The sequence below is a fragment of the Podarcis liolepis genome (assembly GCF_965112155.1).
Source record: "Podarcis liolepis genome assembly, chromosome: 18".
Classification (NCBI taxonomy): Eukaryota; Metazoa; Chordata; class Lepidosauria; order Squamata; family Lacertidae; genus Podarcis; species Podarcis liolepis.
In genome coordinates, this window is record NC_139572.1 from 2,677,125 (window position 1) to 2,690,496 (window position 13,372).

Genomic DNA, 13,372 nt, shown 5'->3' on the forward strand with positions numbered 1-13,372 from the left:
CCCAGACCTGGCTTGCGCCCCGGGGACGTCACTTCCGTGCCGCTAACACAGCCGTTTGGGCTTCACCCATGGAAGCGCACTCCATTGCCACTCGAGACGCACGGCTGCCAATAAACCTCTAACAACGGGGGCAAGCAAATGGCCGGCAAATTTCGCCCTCCCACCTTGTCCGTCTGCCCATGCCCTGCCCAACCATCGCACGGATTCGGGTTTGGAGAAAGAGTCCCGCAGACACTCAAGTAAACAAGAAGCTTTTATTGACTCCAAACGAACGAGGAGAACGTTCCCACCCCCTTGCCCCACATCTCCAGCTCCAGCCGACCCCCCCAGTCTAGGGAGAAGTCTTTATTGGGCTCGTTCGGCGTGGGTCTGGAGCCTTTCGTGCCGGGCGGAGGGCCAAAGCACGTCCGGCTGAGCCCCTCGCGTCGGGGCCTGCGTGCGAGGCAGGTCAGAACCCAGACCGGGTAAGGAAGCGGGCAGAGAGGCGGGGGTCTGGGGGGAGAGAGCGATCCGAACGTTGCTCGCTTGCAGGGGGTGTTCCTCTCGCCCCCTTCCTTCCTCCTCCTCCTGTGGGACGTCCCGTCAAGAGCTTTCTTCAGAATCGTACTTGAAATCTTGGAGAATTTCGCTGATTGCCTCGATGGTTTGAATTAGCCTGTTTCGGGCGGATGGAAACGATAAATAAAGCAGCATATGGAGGCGATTAGGCACGCTCTTGGCTCGGGCCGCCCGGCCCTGCCCGCCTCCCTCCCCGGCCCTCGCCGCTTGTTTATGAAACACAGCGATCCAATGGCCCGTGCGAAGCCAAAAATCCCGAGAGCTGAAGCAGAGCAATCGGGGGGAGGGATCTCTCCAAAGACCCCTCTTCTGCAAAAATTAACAGGGTTTTTTTTTCCGGGCGCTGAATTTGCACACCAGCCCACACCCCGCAAAAACTATCCTGTAAAGGGATCTGGGTCTCGAGAGAGAGAGAGCGGTTCTGCCCCTCCACCCAAGGCATTGTGGGAGATTGCGAGCAAGCAGGATTGTGGGAGATTGCAAGCAAGGGGGATTGTGGGAGATTGCGACCAGGGGGGATTGTGGGAGATTGCAAGCAAGGGGGATTATGGGAGATTGCAAAAAGACCCTGATGTTGGGAAAGATAGAGGGCACAAGGAGAAGGGGACGATGGAGGACGAGATGGTGGGACAGTGTTCTCGAAGCTACCAGCATGAGTTTGACCCAACTGCGGGAGGCAGTGGAAGACAGGAGTGCCTGGCATGCTCTGGTCCAGGGGGTCACCAAGAGGCGGACACGACTAAACGACTCAACAACAAGCCTCAAACCAACAGGACTCCCCTCTTAAAACAAGGATTGAGAGACATCTCTGCATGCAGAGACTTTGTGAGAGTTACGGCTGAGTTTTCGGAAATAAAAATAAGCGCATTTGCTTTTCCAGTTGGAGAGCCTTGATACAATCCGGGGGGGGGGCAGGTTTAAAAGTGTCGCACCCCTCTTTCCGATTTGCAACCACGGGGGTCTCCCTCACTTACCTCTGCTTGAGCTCTCGAACCTCTTGCGGGTGGGCTTCGACGCCGGGGTGGTCCTGAACATTTTGTTTGGCGAGCTGCAGCTGCGCTGTCTGAGAAGGGGGAGAAACGAGGAGGTGAGACCCTTTCGGACGAGATGAAAGGGGGCGCAGAAATCACCAGTCCCCCCTCTCCCCAGTTTGCTGGGACAGCAATTTGCCAGAGGGGCAGTGCCGTGCAGTGGTTAGAGACCCAGACCCAAAAGCCAGGAGAAGACCTGGGTGTGAATTCAACCTCTGGCTGGTCGCTAACCCATCTTGCAGGTCTGTTGTGAGGATTAAATGGGAAGGCAGAGAGGGAAGTAGCCCCTGAGAGCAAAGGTGGACTATCAATGCAATAAAATTCATTCATAAATAATTTTTTTTTAAAAAAAAAGAAATGTTTTATTATAGAATGAAATAAGCCAGAATTTCAGGATTTACCTAACAAAATAATGTTTTTGCTATAGCTTTCTCCCCCCCCTTTTATATTTTCATTAGTTTTTTTAACATATCTTTTCCAACAACCACATGCGTAACTTCTTGTCTTATACGTTATTTTAGACTTCTGATGATTTCCCGTCTTTTATCGCTTTCTCCCCACCCCCCACCCCCCGTTTTTTGCTATAAATAATATTCGTCCGGTCGTCTGAAAAGAAATCAGGCCGGTTTGCAAGGCGAAAACGACGGCAAGCGGTTGAAACGGAAACGGCGAAACGATAAACGAGGCATTTACTGTGCAAGGAGAGTTCTGACTTTTTTTGTGAGCTGGGTAGCCCAGCGGAATTATAGAATCGTAGGGCTGGAAAGGGACCTCCAGAGTCACCTAGTCAAACCCCCCTGCAAAGAAGGAAACTTTAAGCCAAAGCATCTGTTGCAGATGGGAGACAAAGCCAGGGTGGCGGGTTCGAATCCTGTACGGGACGGCTGCATATTTCTGCATTGCGGGGGGGGGGGGTTGAGTTGGATGACCGTCAGGGCCCCTTCCAACGGCATGATTCTATGAATACATAAGGTAAAGGTAAAGGTACCCCTGCCCGTACGGGCCAGTCTTGACAGACTCTAGGGTTGTGCGCTCATCTCACTCTAGAGGCCGGGAGCCAGCGCTGTCCGCAGACACTTCCGGGTCACGTGGTCAAAGGCCTGGAAACGATGCCTTATGAGGAACAGCTAAGGGAGCTGGGCATGTTTAGCCTGGAGAAGAGGAGGTTAAGGGGTGATATGATAGCCATGTTCAAATATATAAAAGGATGTCACATAGAGGAGGGAGAAAGGTTGTTTTCTGCTGCTCCAGAGAAGCGGACACGGAGCAATGGATCCAAACTACAAGAAAGAAGATTCCCCCTAAACATTAGGAAGAACTTCCTGACAGTAAGAGCTGTTTGACAGTGGAATTTGCTGCCAAGGAGTGTGGTGGAGTCTCCTTCTTTGGAGGTCTTTAAGCAGAGGCTTGACAACCATATGTCAGGAGTGCTCTGATGGCGTTTCCTGCTTGGCAGGGGGTTGGACTCGATGGCCCTTGTGGTCTCTTCCAACTCTAGGATTCTATGATCTAGCGAGCCAGCGCCCGTTTACCTTCCCGCTATAAAGTGGTCCCTATTTATCTACTTGCACCCGGGGGTGCTTTTGAACTGCTAGGTTGGCAGGCGCTGGGACCGAGCGACGGGAGCGCACCCCACCGCCGGGATTCGAACCGCCGACCTTTCGATCGGCAACTCCTAGGCGCTGAGGCTTTTACCCACAGCGCCACATGCGTCCCTATGAATACATATAAGCCCCTCAAAAAAACACAAAGCTCTCAAGGGACGTCCGCACCTGAAATTCCAGACACCACCAATCCCGATTACAAGATCGAAACACTCTTCCGGCACGAAACCGGAAGGGGATCAGTTTTGCACCTGTAAAATGGACGCAAAGTTCTCTCACTCTCACCAGCTCGAGTTTCTCCTTCTCCTTCTCCTGGAGGCGCCCGAGGTGTTGGGCGAGGTCGGGCCGCCCGCGGGGTCCCTCCAGCTGCTCCTTGATCTGCAGGATCTCCCGCGAGATCCCACTGAAGGCCTGGGTGATCTCGTGCACCAGCTGGCGGTAGCGGGCGAAGTCGTAGTCAGGGCCGCTTCGGAGATACGCCCGGTGGCCCCTGGCGGGAAAGAGCAGGGAGGAAATGGCTGAGAGAAGCAGCGGTGTACCCATTGCCTGGACGTGAAGATCGAGGTCTGGGCCGAATGCAGAATGTCCCGGCTTCATGTCTCCTGGCACAGAATCGCAGAGTTGGAAAGAACCTCAATGGCCTCTTTCAAATCAGGCGGTGAAGGTCCTGTGTGAGTGTCTGGAGGCGGTTGGAGGATGGATGGCGGCTAACAGATTGAGGTTGAATCCTGACAAAACAGAAGGACTGTTTTGGGGGGACAGGAGGCGGGCTGGTGTGGGGGACTCCCTGGTCCTGAATGGGGTCACTGTGCCCCTGAAGGACCAGGTGCGCAGCCAGGGGGTCATTTTGGACTCACAGCTGTCCATGGAGGCGCAGGTCAGTTCTGTGTCCAGGGTAGCTCCATCTGGTACACAGGATGAGACCCTCCCTGACCGCAGACTGTCTGGCCAGAGTGGTGCATGCTCTGTTTATCTCCCGCTTGGACTACTGCCATGCGCTCTACGTGGGGCTACCTTTGAAGGTGACCTGGAAACTGCAACTAATCCAGAATGCGGCTGCCAGACTGGGGACTGGGAGCAGCCGCCGAGACTGATAACACCGGTCCTGAAAGACCTACATTGGCTCCCAGGACGTTTCCGAGCACAATTCAAAGTGTTGGTGCTGACCTTGAAAGCCCTAAACAGCCTCGGTCCAGTATACCTGAAGGAGCGTCTCCACCCCCATCGTCCAGCCCGGACACTGAGATCCATCTCTGAGGGCCTTCTGGCAGTTCCCTTCCTGCGAGAAGTGAGGTTACAGGGAACCAGGCAGAGGGCCTTCTCGGTGGTGGTGCCCGTCCTGTGGAATGCCCTCCCATCAGATGTCAAGGAAATAAGCAACTATCTGACTTTTAGAAGACATCTGAAGGCAGCCCTGTTTAGGGATTTAAACAAAAACCGTGCATTGCAGAAGGTTAGCCTAGATGCCCTTTGGGGCTATCTCCCAAATCTTAAAGATAAAGGTAAAGGTAAAGGGACCCCTGACCATTAGGTCCAGTCGTGGCCGACTCTGGGGTTACGGCGCTCATCTCGCTTTACTGGCCGAGGGAGCCGGCATACAGCTTCCGGGTCATGTGGCCAGCAGGACTAAGCCGCTTCCGGCGAACCAGAGCAGCACACAGAAACACCGTTTACCTTCCCGCCGGAGTGGTACCTATTGATCTACTTGCACTTTGAGATGCTTTCGAACTGCTAGGTGGGCAGGAGCAGGGACCGAGCAACGGGAGCTCACCCCGTCATTGCAGGGATTTGAACTGCCAACCTTCTGATCTGCAAGCCCTGGGCTCCGTGGTTTAACCCACATCCCTCTCCCAAATCTTATGATTCTACAAAAAGCCCCCACCCCTTTGGCGTGACCTCGCTGGGCTGGGTTTGTAAGAGGCATGGGTGAATTAGGAACCGTCCCACACACACCAACCTGCCTGGCAATGGGGGGCGTCCCCCCTGCCATGTGGGTTGGTTGGAGGGAGGGGGGCAGTTGGGAAGCCAGGCCCCCTCAGTCGGAGTCGTGGGGGGTTGCCGGAGGGTCTCGGTTCTCGATTCCCCAGAAGTCAATTACCGCCCCCCTGCCCAGAGACCCCGCTCCAGAGTGCCTTCTCTCCGCAAATCTAAGACAGGTGTCTAGGGAGGGAGGTTTTTCCACCCCCCGTTCGGCTCATCTGGTATTCATCAGGGGCACCCGAGCCAAAAAAAGCCCTGGGTGCGGCAGGAAAAGCGGGGAGGGAACCCCCCCACCCCTTCTGGGCCTCCTTCCCCCGTTGGACGGAGAGGCACGGAAATTGGGGGCAGCACAGGAAAGAATGGGGATGGGGTCTTTGGTGGGGGTCTCGAAACCACCTTTCTGGGGTCCTGAAAACCGGCCGATGGTGAACGTGGGTTGCCGGGATCCTGGCGTTTTCAAGTCTATTTGTTGTCGTCGTTTATTTGAAAGCGAGCCATCCAAACAAAACGAAGAAATAATAATAAACAGCCGTTGAGAGCAGGAAGAATAAGATTGCGGTAGAAAGCGGCGCAAAAGGGCACCCCATAGTGGAACGCGCATGTATGTACCGTTGTGAGCGCTGCACAATGAGATCGTGTTTAGAAGTTGGACTACAACTCCCATCGTCCACTGCAACGGGCCAAGCTGGCAGTGGACGATGGGCTTTGTAGTCCCATAACGTCGGTTCCAGGCCAGGCATCCTCAATCGGGCGCCTCGACGGGAAGCCCGCGAGCGGGACATGAAAGCCGCTCTTCCTCTGGAAACCTGGCAACGTCCCCCACCCCAAATAAATAAAACCCCGACCGGTCAGCGATACTCACTCTTCGAAGAGGTGGTAGGCTTCCACCCGTTCGCTCTGAAGGGCATAGAAGCGGTGGACGAGCGTCTGGACGTCTGCTTCCAACTGCAAATGGGGGGGAAAAGGGAATTAAGCTTGGGAGATGCGTTTTGATGGAGCGAGGGGCCGAAGCTCTTGGTACCGTGGCAGGATTCGAACACAAGAGCGGCTCTCCTCTCCTGCGATTCCCAGCCACCAGGATTCAGAAGCACCGCTGCCTCTGTACACGGTCGCCGAACAACTTTTCTTCTTCCAGGTCTAAAGGTAAAGGGTAAAGGGACCCCTGACCGTTAAGTCCAGTCGTGGCCGACTCTGGGGTTGCGGCGCTCATCTCGCTTTACTGGCCGAGGGAGCCGGCGTACAGCTTCCGAGTCATGTGGCCAGCAGGACTAAGCCGCTTCTGGCGAACCAGAGCTGCGCACGGAAACGCCATTTACCTTCCCGCCGGAGCGCTGCCTATTTATCTACTTGCGCTGGTGTGCTTTCGAATTGCTAGGTGGGCAGGAGCAGGGACTGAGCAACAGGAGCTCACCCCGTTGCGGGGATTCAAACCGCTGACCTTCTGATCGGCAAGTCCTAGGCTCTGTGGTTTAACCCACAGCGCCACCCACGTCCCTTTACTCCAGGTCTACTCAGTGTTAAAAAACTCAGATAATACCCGCGATTCACCAAACGGCACCTTGAACCTGGTTTGCGGCTGCTCCCTGACGGAACGTCAAAGCGCCGTTTATTTTTCCCGTGGTGACATTCGCCAATATTATCATTTCCATTTCATTTCTTTATCGCTTTCAATTTGAAAGGCAAAATACAGTGGTACCTCGGGTTACAGATGCTTCAGGTTACAGACGCTTCAGGTTACAGACTCCGCTAACCCAGAAATAGTACCTTGGGTTAAGAACTTTGCTTCAGGATGAGAACAGAAACCGTGCGGCGGCTACAGGAGGCCCCATTAGCTAAAGTGGTGCTTCAGGTTAAGAACAGTTTCAGGTTAAGGACGGACCTCCGGAACGAATTAAGTTCTTAGGTACCTCTTTATCGAAGCGGATAAAGCATCAAATAAAACAAGCTTCAATTAGAATATTTTTATGTACCGGGTTCCGTTTGCGGGTCTTTGGACTGCTATAAAGAACTGATTGATTGATTGATAATATTTCAGATCCTTCTCTAAGGGACGTTTTGCTCCCCCTGTATTTACTGACCTACTTAATTTATAGAATTGCCCTATAGCAGAAGAAGTCTAGGAAGACGGGTGACCCAGAAAGTATAAAACCACGCAGCCCCGTAAGAACACGAGTGATTCCCCAAATACCATTATAAATTAGCCTCTTGCATATGTATCTTAAATACGTACAGAAACTCACAGAGAGAGGCGTCAGGACTAATTTATATCAGGTCTAATTTGAGACGAACAAAGAGCCTTTCACTTTTCTGAGCTTTCGTATTCGCACAACTGTTCTGTAGCAGAACAGCCAGCAGCTCTCGAATATCTACCCGTATTCTGCAAACAAATAAAAAAAACATTTCTACAATGAAATGCTTAAATGTTATTCTTTTATTTTCTTTAAATCTTCCTGCCACGCTTTGGCTATGTTCTCCTTGCCAAAATTGGCTCTTGCCAGACCTTGGCTCTGTATTTTCTTTGGTACATTAAAACTCTCTCTCTCTCCATTTTATTAAAAGAGTCTCCGTCGTAGAAAACAAAGCGATGGAAGAAAATAGGAGGAGAAGAAATCATCATTTTTAAAAGACTCCTTTTTTTGCGTGTGTGCAAAACAAGGAACCCTTGGGCTGCATTCCGCTTCGAGAAATATAAATATACGTTACGTGCAAATCGTGGGCTGGAAGGGGTCGGGGATATGGGTTATGGGGATATGAGCTGGCAAGTCCACAAAACCTTAAATTCCTGCCTCCATTCCCCAAAACCTGAGCTTTGGAACGGACGGTGTCCGGTTTGGCTGCCGTGCCAAATCCGGCTTTCGATCGCACTTCATAAGGAAGTTTCCGCTGGGCTGTTTTGAAGCCTGGCCGGGGCCAAAGGAGCAGGCCGGCGGCACAGAATTGGGGGGCTGGGAGGGACACCCAAAGGTCCTCCAAACCAACCCCCTTGCGATGGAGGAATCGCAGGCGAAAACCGCCGCTGTGTTTCTCCTCCTCCTCCTATGGCAAGGAGAATGGTCTTCCATGATGGTCTTAATCAGGGGCTAGCAAACTTTTTCAGCAGGGGGCCGGTCCACTGTCCCTTAGACCTGGTTGGGGGGCCGGACTATATTTTGAAAGGGAAAAAAAATGAACGGATTCCTGTGAAAACCAAGGTATCACTGTATTTCGCTTTCCAGACTGTATTTTGGAAAGCAAAAAAATGAACGGATTCCTGTGCCCCACAAATAACCCAGAGATGCATTTTAAATCAAAGGACACATTTCACTCGTGTAAAAACACGCTGATTCCCGGACCGTCCGTGGGCCGGATTGAGAAGGCGATTGGGCCGGATCCGGCCCCCGGGCCTTAGTTTGCCTACCCATGGTCTTAGTGGTGGTTTCCAGGTGGAAGTTGATCCCAGGAGAGGATCTGTCAAGCGTGCCTTCCTCTCGGATCGTTTCCCCCTTTCGTCCGGGGTTCGGGCGCCTCCAAAGTCTACGACGCCTTTGGGTAGAGCCTAATCTCCCATTGTACAATGGCCCCTTGGTTCTCAAACTTAATCCGTTGTGGGAATTGCGTCCCAAAACTAAAGCGTTCCAAAACCGAGGCGCGCTGCTTTCCCATAGAAAGCAAGGCAAGACGGATTAATCCGTTCCAGACTTTTAAAAGCAACCCCTAAAACGGCAATTGAACACGAATTTTACTCTCTAACGAGACCGTTCATCCATAAAATGAAAGCAATAATCAATGTACTGCTGTCGCAGAATCAATCCATCAGTAGCTGAACTGGGTTGCGCACAGTCACAAAAACAGCCGCAAAAACGAAAAATAAATAGCAAAAACAGACAGACCTCAGCGTAACGCTCAAAACCAAAGTGTGGCACTCAAAACGGAGCACGTTCGGATTCTGAAAAATGTTCACAAACACTTATTTCTAGGTTTGCAGTGTTTGGGTTCCAAGTTGTTTGAGTACCAAGGCGTTTGAGATGGGATGGGAAGGTGGACAATTCTCCTTCCTCTGAGGTTTTGAAACAGAGGTTTGGGTGGTCCTCTGTTTAGCCGAGATTCCTGCCTTGCAAGCGGGTTGGGATGGATGACCCCGGGGACCCCTTTCCAACTTTCCTTTTAAAAATTTTATTAGAAATTTCAACACAATAATTTTAACAATAAGACATCATCCAGCTTTACTATCCTTAGAAGAACAAGCCCTTTGCGTCGTGCCTGGCCGCTGCCTGGACAGCACCACGAGAATCGTCTCGCTGAATATTCATTTTAAAATATAAATAAATAAGAGATATGCCCCATAAACACAGACCCGGCAGCTTCCTGGTCTCTGTCCCGCTTCTCCAACAAACTCCCGGCCCAGCGGCAGACGGCATCAATTCAGAGACACCTCCAGGACGCGGTTTTGGCATGCACAGACAAATTTTTCCCCCCATCTCCTGTTGCAAACAAGGTTGTGGGTGGGTTGCAGGAGAAATTGACAGCCTGTGCCGAACCCCCAGGCCCAACAACAGCAGCTGGGGGGGGGGTTCCGTTCCCCCACCCAATTAAAACCGACAGTTTCCATGAGCTTTCCAGGCCACGGGGCTCTTCGTGGCACGCAGCCCAAACCGCCCGGCTTTGGCGGAAACATCTATCCCGCCGAAAAACATCCAGCCTGGGGCAGCAGTTGGGGTCTGTGTGTCTCCCATCTCAGACAAGCTAAGGTGTTTCCCCCCTTCCCTGTCCCGCTGGCTGATTGGAGCTGGCGGGTGCCGGGTTCGAGTCTCGACTCCCGACACCGACCCTTTAGTGCGGGTGAGAAGGAACAGCCAGGCAGGTGGGTTTGCCCACAGTCTGGAATATGGGTTTAAAGGACGCCGGCCGGCCTTAAGCCAAGGTAGACTGCGCCTTCACTGCAGATGGTGACAGCAGTCACGAAATTAAAAGACGCCTGCTTCTTGGGAGAAAAGCAATGACGAATCTAGACAGCATCTTAAAAAGCAGAGACATCACCTTGCCAACAAAGGTCCGTATAGTTAAAGCTATGGTTTTCCCAGTAGTGATGTATGGAAGTGAGAGCTGGACCATCAAGAAGGCTGATGGCCGAAGAATGGATGCTTTTGAATTCTGGTGCTGGAGGAGACTCTTGAGAGTCCCATGGACTGCAAGAAGATCAAACCTCTCCATTCGGAAGGAAATCAGCCCTGAGTGCTCACTGGAAGGACAGATCCTGAAGCTGAGGCTCCAAGACTTGGGCCACGTCAGGAGAAGAGAAGACTCCCTGGGAAAGACCCATTGTTGGGAAAGATGGAGGGCACAAGGAGAAGGGGATGACAGAGGATGAGACAGAGGGACAGTGTTCTCGAAGCTACCAGCATGAGTTTGACCAAACTGCAGGAGACAGTGGAAGACAGGAGTGCCTGGCGTGCTCTGGTCCAGGGGGTCACAAAGAGTCGTACACGACTAAACGACAAAACACCAAACATTAAAAACTTCCCTAAACAAGGCTGCCTTCAGATGTCTTCTAAAAGTTTGGTAGTTGTTTTTCTCTTTGACATCTGGTGGGAGGGAGTTCCACAGGGCGGGCGCCACCACCGAGAAGGCCTGGTTTCCTGTAACCTCTCTTCTCGCAGGGAGGGAACTGCCAAAAGGCCCTTGGGAGATGGACCCAAGTGTCCGGGCTGGAAGATGGGGGTGGAGACGCTCCTTCAGGTCTACTGGGCCGTTTGGGGCTTTCAAGGTCAGCACCAACACTTTGAATTTTGCTCGGAAACATCCTGGGAGCCAATGTAGGTCTTTCAAGACTGGTGTTATATGGTTTCGGAGGCCCTGATGCTGGGAAAGATGGAGGGCGCAAGGAGAAGGGGACGACAGAGGACGAGATGGTGGGACAGTGTTCTCGAAGCCACCAGCATGAGTTTGACCAAACTGCGGGAGGCAGTGGAAGACAGGAGTGCCTGGCGTGCTCTGGTCCATGGGGTGACGAAGAGGCGGACACGACTAAACGACTCAACAACAACAACAACAACAATAGACTGCGCCCCTGCATGGAGGCTCCATTCCAGCTACGACTCTCGGACAGCCATGGACCGCGATGGCAGGGGTTTCATGTGTCAGGAGACATAAATATCGGCCCCCCACTCCAGAGTCCGACATCAGCAGGAAGGCGAATTCTCCTCCGATCAATTAGCCTAACCCGAGAACATCGGAACTGCTCCCTGAGGCCGGACCAAGCCCAGAAGTCAAGTTTCCAGTCTTCATTGTTCCAAATTACCATATTTTTCGCTCTATAAGACGCACCAGACCACGAGACGCACCTAGTTTTTGGAGGAGGAAAACAAGAAAAAAAATATTCTGAATCTCAGAAGCCAGAAGCGCAGTGAAAGCAGCAATCCCTCTTGCTGTTCTGGCTTCTGGGATAGCTGCGCAGCCTGCATTCGCTCCATAAGACGCACACACACATTTCCCCTTACTTTTTAGGAGGGGAAAAGTGAGTCTTTCAGAGCAAAAAATACGGTAAAAGACCTGGTTTTAAATAGGAAGAAACAGCTTTGGACCGAGTCAGGCTACTGGGGGTTGAGTCTGTGAACTGGAATAGACTTATAGAATTGTGGAATCGTACGGTTGGAAGGGACCCGATGGCCATCTAGTCCACCCCCGGCAATGCTGAAATCGTCGGCTTCAAATAAAAATGAACCGAGGTTCCGGTCCTCACGGTTTCGAGCTCTACCGCCCCAGTCGGCTCAAGCAAGTGATCTGGCCTACATGTCAGTACAGCATTCGAATCTGAGATCTCAAGGTCGCGGGTTCGAGTTTGGTTCCCTTTCCAATTCAATTTGACATCCCGCCAGATGTCCAAGAGAAAAAGAAATACCAAATTTTTAGAAGACATCTGAAGGCAGCCCTGTTTAGGGAAGTTTTTAAATGTTTAATAGGTTATTGTATTTTAGTGTTTTGTTGGAAGCCTCCCAGAGTGGCTAGGGAAATCCTGCCGGATGGGCGGGGTATAAATAATAAATTTTTTATTATTATTATTATTATTATTATTATTATTATTATTATTATTACTATTATTATTATTATTATTATTATTATTATTATTATTTGCACATTAATGGTTCCCTATGTCCCTTCCTGACTCTCCACCTCCGATTCCCGCAGAAAAAGCTGGCAAAAATAAATAAATAAAGCTTGTCTGAAAGCTCAGCTGCCGGTCAGTGCTGGGAATAATAGCTTCGATGGGAAAGGAACGAATAGAACGAGGAAGTTTATAAAGCGCGCGCGCGCGCCCTCCAGTGGCCGCTGCTGGTATCGCCACTTTTAATTCCAAATTTCCTTTTACTGTATTTGGGTTTTTTTGCAGGGTTTGCAGAAAAAAGCCTCTTAAATTTTAGACTCTGCTTCCTCCCCCCCCCCCGTGCGCAATTCCTGCCCATTGCAATTTTGCAGCGCCTTTGGCCCTCCCATGCAGGCAGAGGGGAGCCCCCAGCCTCATTTAAAGGGGTCCTTTGCTCTCACCATTGCAGCAATTGAGGTTCTTCCCAGGCTGTCCTCCACCTGCACAGTAGAGGCACGAAAATTGCAGAGATGACCCTTCCCCCCACCTAGCCATGGCATTTCCTGGATCACTATAAGAAGCCTCCCCCCAAAAATAATGATTGTGCTCCTCCCACACTCAGAGACCAATGCATTCATTAATTCCTCCCCTTGATTTAATGCTCGGTTTCTGATCTGATCCCAATTCATCTTTACTTCTCCAACCAAGTGCTCTTGAAAGTGATGGTTGGCGGAAAAATTCAGGCACCTCTACAATTTCTTAGATCTATGTTCGACACCTCTATGGTCAACCCGGCACTTCCTGCCTCAGCCACGTGGTTCTGGCACAAGGCCCTCTGCTGCCCTCTGCAGGCCTGGTAGGGTCACTGCAACCCAAGGTTTACCCAAAGATAAGAAGGGTGGATGTGCTGGGATGGTGAAGGGATTATGGCTGACCAGAACCAAGCCCCCCCACCCTTTGATAGTCCTTGTCATATGGAGTAAAACAAAAATGGAACAGTGCAAATCCGATGTACGGTTGATTTTTCTATGAATTTATAACAGAAGTGTGGCATATGTAGTGTGTGAGTGTGAGTGTGTGAAGTTTGTACAAACCGAATGATTGGGGTGGGGGGGTTCCTGCTACAGTTGCATACGTTT

At 51.5% G+C, this 13,372-nt stretch overlaps 1 protein-coding gene across 1 annotated transcript; it reads right to left on the reverse strand.

The window, feature by feature from the left end:
• Window positions 1-240: 240 nt before the first annotated feature.
• REX1BD (required for excision 1-B domain containing) lies at window positions 241-12,808 on the reverse strand. Its single transcript, XM_083484205.1, has 5 exons — window positions 12,695-12,808; window positions 6,036-6,118; window positions 3,479-3,683; window positions 1,533-1,621; window positions 241-655 (listed from the first exon to the last, which is right to left on the reverse strand). The coding sequence occupies exons 1-5, from the start codon at window positions 12,791-12,793 to the stop codon at window positions 583-585; spliced, it is 549 nt and encodes a 182-aa protein (XP_083340331.1). The 5' UTR covers window positions 12,794-12,808; the 3' UTR covers window positions 241-582.
• Window positions 12,809-13,372: the final 564 nt, after the last annotated feature.